This window comes from Cynocephalus volans, chromosome 4, assembly GCF_027409185.1.
Source record: "Cynocephalus volans isolate mCynVol1 chromosome 4, mCynVol1.pri, whole genome shotgun sequence".
Lineage (NCBI taxonomy): Eukaryota > Metazoa > Chordata > Mammalia > Dermoptera > Cynocephalidae > Cynocephalus > Cynocephalus volans.
The window spans coordinates 10510811-10526053 of record NC_084463.1 but is presented as its reverse complement, the minus strand read 5'-3'; the positions used below and the strand labels follow the sequence as shown (position 1 = coordinate 10526053).

The 15243-nt window shown below is 41.1% G+C and overlaps 2 protein-coding genes across 3 annotated transcripts in view; one reads left to right on the top strand and one right to left on the bottom strand.

The window, feature by feature from the left end:
• Positions 1-2648: 2648 nt before the first annotated feature.
• CLDN25 (claudin 25) lies at positions 2649-3338 on the bottom strand. The gene has a single exon (XM_063092699.1). The coding sequence runs from the start codon at positions 3336-3338 to the stop codon at positions 2649-2651; it is 690 nt and encodes a 229-aa protein (XP_062948769.1).
• A 5098-nt stretch (positions 3339-8436) lies between these two features.
• Positions 8437-15243, top strand: part of ZW10 (zw10 kinetochore protein) — a 31145-nt gene continuing 24338 nt past the window's right edge. For both annotated transcript variants that reach the window (XM_063094465.1, XM_063094466.1), the window contains exons 1-2: positions 8437-8600; positions 10769-10903. In XM_063094465.1, coding sequence (XP_062950535.1) covers positions 8496-8600; positions 10769-10903 — 240 coding nt within the window. In that variant the 5' untranslated portion in view covers positions 8437-8495. The remainder of the gene's footprint in view (positions 8601-10768; positions 10904-15243) is intronic.

Below are 15243 nucleotides of genomic sequence, written 5' to 3'. Positions count from 1 at the left end.
GAAAACTGACTGGCTTAAAAAAAAAAAATCTGTCAAGACAGAGCGAAAAGTAAACTCCAGCTTCTTCCAGTTAACTATTAGAGGCCAATGACAACAAACAAACATTTTCCTGACCGTTTTTCTTATTGTCCTAACTCTGGCTGCTAAGACACATCTCCTGGCAGGAAGCCTATGAAACCATTTCTGACTTCCCTCCCACCCCAAATGTATCTAACCCACATCAGGTTCCCTTAGGACTTTTCCCCTAGAGCTAGTTCAGAGGCTCAGAAAGGTAACCAATGAGTATTTTAATAGGAACTTTCTGGAATGTCTTAACCATGAATGGTGAAATTTTTAGACCCAAGGACAGGCTTGTGGAGAAGATAGCATTGAGCTGCATCAAATTTAGTGAGTCCCTGAGTTATTTTCTTACAATGCTTTGCACAGAATAGAAGCTTTTGACTTGAAATATTGATTGATTCATATCTCTTTCTGTCTAGCACACCTGACTATACCCTCTCCATGTGTAACCACAATAAAGAAATGTTTTCAATATTACAATAATTTGCCGCAAATCTATGTGAGAAAAGGCTGTGTTGAAGCTAAGATTTAATTAGTTCTACTCTTATTTCTCATTATTTCCCCCTTCAAAGCAGGTGGATTAAAACAGTGGCAGTTTTAGGTGAACAGTGTCTCCTTCCTCAGACTCTTTCTCTAAAGGTGAATTCTCACCCAAATGCAGATCACATTCCCTTCTGGGGCTGACATGCCATTGCCTACTTGGCCAACATGTCATCAGCAGTCTTGCCCCATGCCCATTTTTTAAAAATGTGTGTGACCTTTAGAAGGAGAGTTGGGAAGACAGAATATTTTCTTAACAAATCTTCCTCTTTGCAGAGAAAGCCCTAATCACATGCTGATGAAAAAAAAAATCAGCAGCACCTGCACAGGTGGGATCAGGATGAGGGCTGCAAGCCACCAGCAAGAGCAGGTGAGCCACGTGGCATCAAAGAGCCTGTTTGGACCTCAACATAAGCACAAAGGAGGGTTTTCTTTGTTGGTCTTTGGTTTTTCCATTTCCATTTTTTGCTTCAGTTCTACTCTTCCCTTTGTTTTGGTGCATTGTCTAGGCAACCCAGTTCATGAAGCAATAGGACGAGGTGAAGAAAGGCAGCCATGGCATCAAAACCCTTTGTTCATGTCCTGACTCAGCTAATTACTCTCCATGGGCATGTTGCCTAAATTCCCTGAATCTCAGTTTCCTTATTAGCAAAGTGAATAATATCTGCTCTCCAAACCTCAAAAATCTTTCAAGATGTGTTAAGACTACTAAAATATGTGAAAGCGTCTATTCCTGGACCATGCACTTGGCTTCCCACGGTCCTGAGAATTCAGATCATGTTCTTTCCCGTGGCCTGCAAGGCCCTGCAAGGCCTGACTCCTTCCCACTTTCTCAGCCTCACCTTATAGATTTTCCTTTCCCCTCTTCATGTAGCACTGCTATCCACCCTTTACCATTTAGCTAGTTATCACTTCCTTAGGGTACCCAACCATGACTTCCTGACTGAGTTAAATCCCTTTTATTGCATGATCTTATAGGACCATGTACCTTTCTAAATTTGTAAATTTTGTCAGTTACAATTTACATTTATTTGAGTGATTTCACATTAATATCTGTCTCCCCTCTTTGCCTGAATGAGAGGCAGGGATAAATTTTGTCTTACCATTTCATCGCTGGTTCTTAGTGCAGGGCCTGGCACATGGTAGGTGCTCAATAAATACTTGTTACATGGGTGAATATATGATCAGATGGATGAATGATAAAATAGTTCCTTCTTGTAGACACTGTGGGGGAAAGTAAACACTTGGATATTTGAGCCTTACCCCTGATTGAAACTTAACCCAAAGAGCTGTGAAACTTGATTGAGAAGGGGTAGCTGATAAGACAAGCATTGGAAGCAGTTTTCTGACTTACTAGAGGTGGGGGGAACAATGAGAGGTTATCGCTTAATGGGTACAAAGTCTGTTTAGGATGACGAAAATGTTTTGGAAATAGAGGTAGTAGTCACACAGTGTTGTGAATGTAACTAATTCCATACAATTGCACGTTTTAAAATGTTTAAAATGGCAATCCTTATATTATGTATGATTTACCGCAATAAAAAAGTGTGTTTTTTTTACACACCAAATTGTGTATCTGAGACTGAAAATGGATGCAAAGGAGGATTGCTATCCTAAGGTGCTATTCTGTGCCAATAATTCATTTTCCTTTGACAAGGCACCTTCGTCAGCTTTGTAGCTATACATACAGTGCCTCTTCACATTAGATTTTCTCTGATGGATGCAGTTTTGTAATATATTTTTCCTTAGTAATAAAAGGATCAGATATATAATTAATGTTATGAGTTTGAAAGCATTTTTATATAAATAAAATCTCAAAACCAAAAATCATGTTTTCAGAAAAGCATGTTTGTTAAACCCTGTGCCCTGATCTTTCATTCTGAAATGTGGATCACCATATCACCAAGATTATCAAATTTTTAACAAATGGGACAGTGACCACCATCCCCCAAAATGAGGCAAACAAATACAGAGCAATGAGCAGTAAGGAAGAGAAAGGACTCTACTGACATTCCTTTATTCCAGAGATCCCTTGGCAGAAGCCAGTCCTAGACGACCAGGTTTCTAGGTCTTGGCATGAGATGGAAGGAGCCGTCTGACTCTTCCACTGGAGCACAGGATGGTGGGGCTATCAGGTCAGCCCTCCAGGGAGAAGGTGCATCTTCTTTTCCCAGGCAGGCCGAGAAGATGAGGAGTAGCCCACCAAGAGCTAGGAAAATACCAGCAGCCCAGCCTAGGAAGAGGGCATCTCCAAATTCCCACCGAGGTATAATCTCAGGGATGCTGTCATCCCAGAAGTCTTGGATGGTGGCATGGGCCACCCAGGAGATGGGAAAGAGGGTAGTAGCTGAAGCTGATGCCTCCAATGTCCCTCCCAGGAGGCAAAATCGCCTCTTGAATACCCATCTGATCCTGTGAAACTGGAAGCATTCAGATCCGAAGGCAGAGAGCAGAAGTCCCCCTAGTCCCAGTCCATGGGAGGCTAGCATGAGGGTGCGGGATACCTGGAGCTCCTGGGGCAGAGACAAGAAGGACTCAAAGACCTTGCACACAGTTGCACCTTCCTCCTGATTCACGCAGACCTCCCAGAGCCCCATCATCCACGTCTCCATTTCGTTCAGTTCCAGGTTGAGAGTCTTCCACTGGGGCAGGACAGTGGTGATACATGAGCACACCCAGCCAAGAAGGCAGAGGAGCAGCCCCCAAAGCTGGACTTTCCCACGGAAACTCCAGGCCATCTTTGCTCCCACTGTAGAGGCAGAAAGAAAAGGAGGAAGTGGCTCAATGACTAGTTAGCAGGGACTGCTTCTGGGGAGGCTTGCATGGAAGATCTTTCACATTTGGAGAGGGTTTTTATTTCAGTTTTCTGGGCTGCAGCTGAGGCAGGTGTCAGGAACTTGGCAATGTTTTGGTTTAGGGGGTGTGTCCAAGATCAGATGTGGGTGTGGATTCTGAGGGAGGGTCGCCTGAGAGGTAAAAAAAAGCCATCCAGTAAGCCATCAATATATATCTGATGAATAAGTTCCCAGTCTTACAATCACTCCCCAGCTCTGAGATCATGAGAAAGATGTTCTGGGAATATACATTGATATGCTCTTTCTGGAGCGCATGACTTCATGTTTCCTACTTTTAAATATATTACACTTTGACCCAGCATCTTATCTCCAAGAATTTACTTAATTAATTGTAAGTATGTACAAAGATTTACAAAAATGTCCATTGAAATATTGTTAATAATTATAGATTTTGGTAATACTAGGTGGCCATTTTAAAGTGATATTATAGAAGAAATTTTAATAACATAAAAAGTTTTTGATGTGTTTATAAGTGAGAAAAGTAGATGACCAAACAGTATATAGAGTACATAGAAAGCAATTTCATTTTCATAAAAAAGTGCACGCATGTGTGTGTGTATATATATATATAGATAAATACTTGTACATACACTCGCGTGTGTGTGTGTGTGTGTGTGTGTGTGTGTGTATACACAAAATGTTAGCCATGGTTATTTTGGTGGTAGGGTTATGAATAGTTTTTATTTTCCTATTTTTGCTTTTCTATGTATTTTATAAATGTTACCAATTTATCATTTTATATTTTTGAAAACTGGAAATCCCACAAATATTAATTTAAAAAAATTTTAAAATTCCTCAATCCAAGGAACCTACCTACACCCAGAATATACCCAGAGGGAAGTGCTCCCTTCTGAGGCTCCTGCCACTGCTAGGACATTAGCTATAAATAGGTGGTGATCATACCAGCTTTCATTCCTGTTTGTTGCTGCTGCCAAGTAGTAGATTCTGACAGGAAAGGAAATAATTTGCATTTACTGAGTACAGCTAAATGCCAGACTTTTGGCTACATGCTTCATATCTGTATTTAATTTTTATACTGTCACTGTGCGATACACGTTAGGTAACTTGCCAAGGTTCCCCCCAGCTGGTGGGCAACAAACAGATTGAACACTTGAGCCAGGTGGCTGGGCCTCGGACATTTCACGTTCTTGTCCCCAGTCCATAGCAGTGACTTCTGCCCCACCCCTGCACACGGTTGACCTAGCATGTGGATGAGGGTTAGTCTTTACAGAAAAACACAGAAGAAAACCTGAATTTATTATACTGAAGCCACAAATGTCTGACCAAAGTGTTCCTCTGTTCACATTTTTTTTTTTTTTAAAGATGACTGGTAAGGGGATCTTAACCCTTGGCTTGGTGTTGTCAGCACCACACTCAACCATTGAGCTAACCAGCCATCCCTATATAGGATCTGAACCCGTGGCCTTGGTGTTATCAGCACCGCACTCTCCCGAGTGAGCCACAGGCCGGACCTCCTCTGCTCACATTTTAACCTACTGCACACCGTGTGGGCAATAAGACATGAAAGCAGAGGCATGGGCCTGCCAGCAAACAGGAAGCATGTCCCAAGAAAGTAAGATCTTGCCTTTACCTGACTGACGTCTCACAGCAGTCTGATAGACCAGTGATTACCAGTGGTGTGGGGGTGGAGGGGCAGAATCATCCAAAATGCTCTTTTTTGCTTTTATTGTACTTGTATTAGTCTGTTTCTGTTGCTTATAACAAAATACCTGGAACTGGGTGATTTATAAGAAAATGACATTTTTTGCTTATAGTTTCAGAGGCTTGGTAGTCCGAAGTCCAGGGAACACATCTGGTGAAAGCTTTCTTTGGTGGTGGCTTCAGTGATGGCAGGATATCACATCATAAAAATGGTGGAGTAGAGAGAGCAGAGAGAGAATTCCTCATGCACTCTCTTTTTAAAGCCCTCCAAACCATGCCCAGGACCACCATTTTTAATCCATTCCCTAAGATGTGGTCCTATAATCTCATCACCTCTTCAAGGCCCCACCTTTCAATTACCATAATAGGATTTCCCACCCTCAATGGTTACAGTGGGGATTAAGCCTCAGTGAGGTTGGTGGGGGAGCATCCAATCCACAGCACGTTTTGGTTTTTTTGGCAGCTGGCCGGTATGGGGATCCAAACCCTTGACCTTGATCTTATTAACACCATGCTCTACGGAGTGAGCAAACCGGCCAGCCCTCTTTTATGTTTTATTACAGAAAATTCCAAATACATACAAAGGAGAGCAAATGGTATAAGGAAATCCGATATCCCATCACTCAGCTTCAAAAATTATCCACTCGTACCTATCTTGTTTCATCCATACCTGTACCCATCCCCCACCTTTTATACTATTTTGAAGGAAATGGGGTTCTCTTTCAAAATTGTAACTCCTTTTGCTGATTTTATAACAACCACATGTGCTAATCAACACTATGGCAGACACTATGCAAATCTGGAAATGTTGTCTGCTTGTACTATCCCTGGTCAGAACTGTGTGTTTGATACTTTGCTTGCTGAATACAGGTATGCCACATATATGTGAACCATGATAGGTAGGGAGAAATCTTGTCAGACGTTGCTCCTGATTTCCTTGCCTTTTCCTAATGATTTGTGAAAATCTATGAATTGGGAAACATAAACCATGATAAGTGTGAACTATAAAGAGGGTCAGGTTAGTGACGAAAAGCAAATCTCATTAATTTCTTTTTTTTATTCAAGTATTCATTCATTCCTGCATGCATTGACTGCACATAGCAATCCCCTCTATTACGTGTGCTTTTTTGTCCTCAGCCTACTTCTGGCTCTTCCCTGACTTTTCCTTGGACTTTGAGGAACAGTCCTTACCTTACCCAGTATTCTCTCTGCTCAGGGTAAGGCAGGAGCCTACATGGTTGTATTTGTGGATATGTACGGATAGATTTCCTGGAGGAAGATCTCCGAACCTCAACCTTAAACTAACACCTCCTTCTATTCTCAGTTCAAATTCCTCCTTGATGCAGTCATAGACTACATGCTCCTCCACCATTATTTCCTCTGCCCTTTCCACCTTCCTGAAGGTAGATTAACCTTCAGGTCTTGTTACTTGCAGAGGTCCCATCCAAGGCCTGCACCTAATTTTGTATTTATTATTTTATATTCTTTAAGAGTCCTCCCTCTCCCTGCAACTGCATGAGATTTAGGTTCCACTAAATCTGGATCCATCCCTCATCTACCTCCAAAACAGTAGTTATATTTTTTCTGTCATTATTTATTCACATGTTTTGGATCCCCACACCTAGTATAGTGTTTGTGATGTAGTAATTGCTTAATAAATGTACAAGTTTTTAGAAATTTCATTTGTAGGTCCTTCTTAGTAATTGGGCACTTATCATTATTGGTATTTAGAATTCAAAATAAGGTTGCCAAACAGAAATTGATTTGGTCTTCTAGGGAGAGGTGCTTCCCAGAATGTTATTTCTGCCTTCAGTGCTTCCTGTCTCATCCCCACTTTCATTTCCTTTGCTCACAGCACAGGAAAGCTGCTCTTGCTTCACTAGGATATGCAGATTGTTCCACAGACACTTAAAATTGGTAGGGACCTTAGGGTCAGCACCTACTTGAGGCAATCCTCACAAGACACTTTTTTAAAAAATGGAAGATAACTTTTGAATCAAAGCAGTATATTTTTTGTAGAAAAATAAAAAAAACAGGGAAAGAGCCCATCCATTTTGATGTCCTGAAGAGGACTTCATAAGCCCATCACCCAGAGAAATAATTTGGTGTACAGATGGTTCCTGATTTACGATGGTTGTACTTACTTTTCGATTTTGTGATGGTGTGAAAGCCATGTGCATTCGGTAAACTCCTTGACTTCCCATGGGGCTACGTCCCATAAACCCATTGTAAATTGAAAATATCCTAAATCGAAATTCAATATTTTTATTTACAATGGGTTTATTGGAAATAAGTCAAGGTACATCTGCACATCCTTTATATACATACTCGTTTATATATATTTAAATATATATAAAAATATATACACACAATATATATATACACACACACAATATATATATATATATATGTACACATACATATATATATATATATATATATATATATGTACACATACATATATATATATATATATATATATATGTACACATACATATATATATATATATATATATATATATATATTTTTTTTTTTTTTTTTTTAAAGATGACCGGTAAGGTGATCTTAACCCTTGACTTGGTGTGGTCAGCACTACGCTCTTCCAAGTGAGCCACAGGCCGGCCCTCATACTCATTTATATTTTAAAAAGGAATCATACTATACGTAGTATATTGTAAACACCATTCAGCATGCGATACATTTAGATAATGAAACTTAATTTTAAAAAGCTTTTGATAAAATTGATTTGTAATCTCTGATAGAAAGTGCTAAGCAATAGGACTAATGTTTATACCTAGGTAATATAAATATGTAATTATTACATAGATGTAATATATGAACATAGATTTAATATAAACTATGTTATATAAAAGGAGTGCAGTTATAGGTAGCATTTTATTTATAATGAGATGACGCTACTTCGTTGCACAACATTCACATAGATTCTGACGGCCACTGCAGCCAATGAGAGTGAATAATGAAAGAAGAGCCAGATGGCTCGTTGGGTCTTCCGGCTAGATAATTTCGCAGGTAAGCGTTTTGAAGTTGAGAAAGGTTCAGTTAGGGCAGGTTACTAGATAAAAACTATTTAACTTCTTCTGTGAAAAATGGGCGGGAAGCGACAAGCTATTTGAAAACTAAGGAAGAAAACATGTCTCCGCCCAGTTTGCCAACTACGTAACAACGTAGAAATCCCACGGTGGGGCTGGCGCGGGGCCTGCTGGGAGTTGTAGTGCGGCCCTCGCCTTCCGTACTGCGGTCTGGGCCCCGGGAGACTTCGTTTCCCGGCAGGCCGCGCGCCGAAGTCGCCGGCGGGACCGAGCTGCCGCGCTGGCTGCGAGAAAGTGACCCACTCGGCGTTGGTTTCCGTCGTGGCGATGGCCTCGTTTGTGACAGAAGTATTGGCACACTCGGGGAGGCTCGAGAAAGAGGATCTGGCCACCCGGATCAGCCGCTTGACCCGGCGGGTCGAGGAGATTAAGGTGAGGGCGGGGCAGCCGTCGGCTGACTGGAAAGGGACGCCGGGTCCGTGAGCGAGGGGACTGGAGAGCAGTGGGGGGCTAAGGGCAGACAGAGTGGGTACCAGCAGAGTGGGACCTGTCGGAGAGATACGGGTGTGCGGGCTGAATGGGGAGAATGAGGAGTGGGACCGCCGAGAAGTGTGTGGGGGGCGCTCGGTCAGGGATTGGGGACAGAGGAGGCGAGGAGGCCTGAGACTGTGAGGAGGAAGAGGCGGTGGCAGGGGAATGTTGGGGAGTGGGGTTAGGTTGGGGAAGAGTGGGCTAGGGGAGGAGGAGGAAGACTGAAGAGACCAGCAGGGCGGGAGGTGGCACTGCAAGCACCGAGGTATCTAGGGAGCGAGCTTATGAGAGGGACAGAAAGGAGGACAGGACCTCCTCATCTGTATTTGTTGGGTATAATAGCTCTGGGAGGATTGCGCCATTTTCCTCCCGACATTTGTTTAACCCCCTCAATTTGTTTTTTTTTTTTTTTTTTTTTTTTTAATAAGATGACCGGTAAGGGGATCTTAACCCTTGACCTGGTGCCGTCAGCACCACGCTCAGCCAGTGAGCTAACCGGCCATCCTTATATAGGATCCGAACCCGTGGCCTTGGTATTATCAGCACTCTCCCGAGTGAGCCACGGGCCGGCCCCTCAATTTTTTTTTTTTTTTTTTTTTTTGTCGTTTTTTCGTGACCGGCACTCAGCCAGTGAGTGCACCGGTCATTCCTGTATGGGATCCGAACCCGCGGCGGGAGCGTCGCCGCGCTCCCAGCGCAGCACTCTACCGAGTGCGCCACGGGCTCAGCCCTCAATTTGTTTTTAAAACTCTTCTTCATCCCCGTGCCCTTGAAGCTATTATGCTGAGTGTTATAAAACATCCACCTTGCTGCCTTGGGACTGATACAAAAACAAAAAGCGGATAAACACGCAAGTTTCACTTTGTGCTGATGTTACCTTGTTAGTGGTTGCCCACATCTTTAGTTGCTTTTGTTGAAAATTATGTGTACCCGCATAAATCTGCATTTCAGGGAGCAAGTTTGGCATGCACCATAAAGGCACAAGATATAGCTTTTTCTAACAACCCTGATTTTGTAAAAGTGGTTTCCTAAATTTTATGTATTCATTGCACGGCATCTCTTCTTCAGTGTGACTTTAGGATTTTTCACCAGTTTTTAATGGGATGGAAAGAGGACAGACTTGTAAGAGCTACCTTCACAGGGCACTCAAGGCTCTTACTTGTTCTGGACCTAACCTACCTTTCCTTTCACCAGTTTCCTTTACCAACTTGAATCTTCAGTCAATTGAGAATTATTTTCCATGCTCCAAGCAGGCCCAATTTTTTTTTTTTTTCCTAGTTCCCAGATTTTACTCTGCTGCGATTTCTCCATCTTTATCTGTAGTATTTCTACCCATTTTTCAAATTACATCTCAAATGTAGTTTCCTACATAAAAAATATCCCTATTTTCTCTCAGGGAGAGGTGATCTCTTTCTTTATTGTACTCTTGGAGGACTTTGTCTCTCTGTTGCTATATTACATTTCAGCCCTGTATTCTAGTTACTTAAGTGTATAGTATCTTTCCTATCTAAAGGGAATTTGTGGACAAGTATAAATTACTCTTGTATCTTCCAAAGGATTGAATAATTCAGTGCAAAGTATTCAGTAATTTGTTAAGATAATTTGAATTAAAGGAGATGAAACACAAATCAATGTAGAGTTATAAGATTAGGCCTTAAAATTTTATAGGCAAGGAGATAGAAATTAATATATTGAGGTATACAGATTATGGATTTAATGTGTCCATTTGTTTTCTTTTCTGTTAGATATATGATCAAAATTGGTGGCTGCAGTGTGATATATAGTTCAGCATGAGTACTTATGGCTCCATCTTTTTCTTTTCTAGCATTTGTACAACCCTTGGGCACTGTTGGGGTTTGGTGATCATTGTCTTCTTTTATCCAAATAATGTTATGGGACCCTTAAGGGTGGGAGAAATGTATTTTTGAAAGAAACCTATTGGCTTGGAGGGAAAGTGAACGGGTGTGGGTAATTGGCAAGAAGGCTCCAACGTGGAAGATGAGCTGAATATTTTTAAACAGTTCCCTACTCATCTCACTGCTTTATAATTCTTCTGTCTTATATCGTAGGGTGAGGTGTGCAGTGTGATCAGCAAGAAGTACAGTGAGTTCCTGCCTAGCATGAAGAGTGCACAGGACTTGGTTACCCAGGTGGATAAGCTATCTGATGACATTGACCAGCTGAAATCCAGGATAGAGAGTGAGGTAAAGATAGGTTATAATATTGGGTAGGTTTGTAGGGAGGCAGTTCAGCTTCCTGATTCCTAAGACAACTCAATTCTGTACAACTTTTCAAGACCTTACTTTCCTTATTGGTAAATGGAGGTTGAACTAAATGTTTGTAGGATGACTTTGATTTTGAAATAAAAATGTTTTCCAAAACTACAATTTAAGTAACTTCTTTTTTTCGGTTTTTTTTTTTTTTTTTTTTGTGGCCGGTAAGGGGATCGCAACCCTTGGCTTGGTGTCGTCTGCACCACCGCTCAGCCAGTGAGCGCCCCGGCCATCCTTATATAGGATCTGAACCCGCGGCCGCGGCGCACCCAGCGCCACACTCACCCGAGTGAGCCACGGGGTCGGCCCAAAGTAACTTCTTTTTTATGGTAAAAAAATTTTTTTAGCTATAATAACAATGTCTTGCATTTGAATGGCACTTTGTAAATTAGAAAAAATAACCTCAGGATTTTATTGTCTTCATAATAAAATAAAAATAGATAAAGCTTAAAACTGGAGCATTTGGCCTTTTTGCTTGTCTTCTAGTTTAAAATGCTCACATCTTTTAATGGCTAGCATTCTCTTAGATCTGCTTCTGGCCTCAACACACTCAGGCTTCAGCACAATCTTCTTTGTCTTTTGGCTTTCTTCTGGAAAATTGGCTTGGTTTGCTCACCACAACCACTCTACTTCCTGTCATAAAGCCACTTTCCTAGGGCATGCAGAGGATCTTTGCCCTTTTTGTATAGTGTCATTTTGTGGGCTACTGTTTGATATACTTCCTATGGAAAATCTAGCAGGTTTTAGAGATGTTCACCATGTTTGCTGGAGTGCTATCATCACTAAGGGTAGTAAGTCTGGAAACAGTAATACCCACTTTATAATTTCAAAAATATGTGTACATTTATTATCAAACCAGAATTTTCTCCTGTAGTTTCTTTTAGGAAAAACAGGCAAAAATAGAGGGCATGCTGACATCAGAGATTTAAACAAAGTACAATCTTAGGTGTCTTCTACATTTATTTCTAGATTATTGCTCAGGACTTATTGATATCCAAAATCATGATGATGATGTATTCTCAAGGTTGTTAATACCAAGGAAAGTTATAAAGTCTGTTCCCTATGTTAGTTATTAAAGAAGGGAAGTGAACAAATGTATTTTTCAGAAGTTTTCTGTAAAACTTCACTCACAAGTTAGGAAACCACTGGTTACCTAGAAAATCTGTTTAGCAGCTCATTCACCAATCATTCTGATTAGAGATTTAAAAAATGAATCTGTTACTCTGCAACTCTGGCAAGAGCAAAAAATATTCCCAGAGGATATTCGTAATCAGTTGACTATTTGATCAAGTCAATAGTACAATATTACATTGTGCTATTAGAAATGAAATGCCTGGAACAAGACAGTAGTGGACTCCTTGTACCTTTTTCTGGCCAGATTATGACTGGTGAAATTTGTTCAATTCTGGTGGTTGTGTTTTGAAAGACGGCTGGCTGGTCCAGATGAGAAGGTCCAGGCTTGAACACTGTACTGTTTGAAGAACAATGAAAGAAATTGAGGATATTTAGCCTTGGGAAGAAACACTTTCAATATTTGAAGTCCTGTCATATGGAAGAAAGGTTCAGATTTATGGCTCAAGAAAGGGACTAGATTCAATAGGTGAATGCTATAAAGAGGATTATTCAGTCATTTGATGTGTTTATTGAGCACCTACAAGGTACCAGATCCTGTGATAGTTGCTGAATATGATAGTTTTTTATTTCAAAATGTGAATCATGCCTGATGTAGATGAGTAAAGGAGTGTGATACAACAGTAAATAGGAGTAATCCCATTAGAGAGAGGAGATGTAGCTAATTATGGCTTCCTGTAGGAAATACAATTCAAACCAAGACCTGAAGTGATAGGTAATTAATTAGGCAACAGGGAAAGGATGAATGTTTTGGTTAGGTGTAAAGGATAGCATTGCAGAGGCATGGAGGGAGTGGAGAGATGTCACTTTTGTGGAACTGAAGGTATTTCCTGTGACGTATTTAGGGAGTGTGGTGGGAAGGGGCATGGGATGAGATTAGGAAGGTAAGCAAGGACCTCATGTATCAGATTAGTAGTATAGATGTTACCTTGTTGGCATTGCGGAAGACAAGGAGGGCTTTAAGCAAGGTAACATCAGATTTGAATTTTAGGAATCCCATTCTGCTTGCAGTTTGAAGAAAAGACTTGAGGGAAATGAGATTGGGAAATAAGACAGCAGTTAAAGTGTTAGGAGGTAGTTAAAATAATCTAGAAGAACAGGGTGGTGACCTGCTCTAAAGGCACTGGCAATGGGGATGGAGAAAAATGGATGAATCCTAGTGACATTAAAGAGATAGGATCTTTGGGACCTGTTGATGTGGGGAGTGAAATGTGCAGGAGTTAAAGATAACTGGGGAACTAGGTCACTGATTACTCCATCACTGAAACTGAAAATCTGGAGAAAGCAGATTTTTTTGTTTTTTGTTTTTTTTAAAAAGATGACCGGTAAGGGGATCTTAACCCTTGGCTTGGTGTTGTCAGCACCACGCTCAGCCAGTGAGCGAACTGGCCATTCCTATATAGGATCCGAACCTGTGGCCTTGGTGTTATCAGCACCGCACTCTCCCGAGTGAGCCACGGGCTGGCCCAAAGAGCAGGTTTTTATGAGGGATTTGAAGAGTTTAAGGAGCCTGTGGGATATCCAAATGGACTTGCAGAGGCAGTTGGATTGATTTAAGGGGAAGGCCAGACTGTTGTAAAAAATAAAGTAATGCAACGGCTCAAACAAGATACTTTTTTTTGTTGTTTTTAGTTGTAGTGGTCTAGCAAGCTAGCTGATTCTATAATCTAGGGCCTAGCTACTGTAGTATAGTCTGTGTCAAGAACTGAGATTTTAACCTATGTGTAAGTCAACAAGTTAGCCTGCTGTAGTTTCATGGGTTCTGGTAGAAGACATGAGTCTCCTTGGTGAGAGATGAAGGACAGTTTATTATTCACAGCATTAGCCAGAATATCAGCATTTTTGTATCAGTTGCCCCAGTCCCAATTCCTATAGGGCATTGTGCAGTGGGGATTGCCTTATAGAAGAGGACTCCTGAATCTTTTAAAATGGTTATCAAGCATACCTCTCTTTTGCTTTGGAGGGAGGCACTGTCTCTATTTTCCAAAGCTGTTTGCTACATAGACATCCTTGAAAAGATAGCCCAGAACTAAAGACAGTCATTGCCTCACTTGCAAGACAGTGCAGGAATGTGAGACCTCTAGGAGATATTATTTTCCAAAAGTCTGTAGGGCAGCAGTATTGGCAATACGTGGTAGCTTGTTAGAAATGTAGGATTTCAGGCTTCAACCAAGACCTACTGAATCAGAATCTGTATTTTAATGAGATTCACCAACTGATAGTATATACGTTATAGTTTGAGAAGCACTGCTCTAAGGTTTTACCATTATTTGCATGGTTGAATCTGTTCTCTACCCATGTCCAGTTTATAGCTGGAGGTAAAGTGCAAAGAGAGGGCATGGAAGAGGCACATCTATTTTCTTAAGACTCAGAGTTGGAAATGGTACACATCACTTCTGCTTACATTCCATTGGTAAGATCTTAGACACATGGGCACATCCAACTGTGATGGAGGCTAGAACATATAGTTTAGTTGGGTGCCATTAATGTGGAAAAAAGGAGAATAGATTTTAGCAGACATTTTGCACATTAATCCCACTTTTATACATGTTCGGAGGCTGGGAAAATGATGTGCACATGAGATAGCAGCACTTAGAAATGGAAGCCATGGGGATGGACAAAGCAGGGTTTCTTAACCTCATCGCTATTGGTATTTTGGGCTGGATAACTCTTTTTTGTGGAGGTCTGTCCTGTACATTGTAGAATGTTAGCGGTATCCCCGTCCTCTATCTACTAAATGCCAGGGAATTCCCTCAGTGTGACAATCGTTGTCTTCAGACATTGCCAAATTTCCCTGGATGAGGGTGGGGCAAAGTCACTCCTTGCTGAGAACCAGTAGTTCAGAGTTAGAAGACAACCTAACCTGGGAGAAAGGAATATCAATATGTGTGGAGTGGCCAGAGGGAAAATGAAGCTCTCAAAAGAAAGTAAAAAGGAATGGCTAGAGAACTAAGGAAAATCAGTAGAGAATGGTATTATGGAACTAAGGGAAAAGAATTTTTCAGAAGGAAGGAAAGTAACAGTGTATTGTTAAATAGTTAAATACTGGTAATGTATGCTTTGGATTTAGCAACAAGGAGTTGATTTGTGTTTTGGTAAGAACAGTTTTGGTGGAATGGTGGGGCTAGAAACCAGATTAC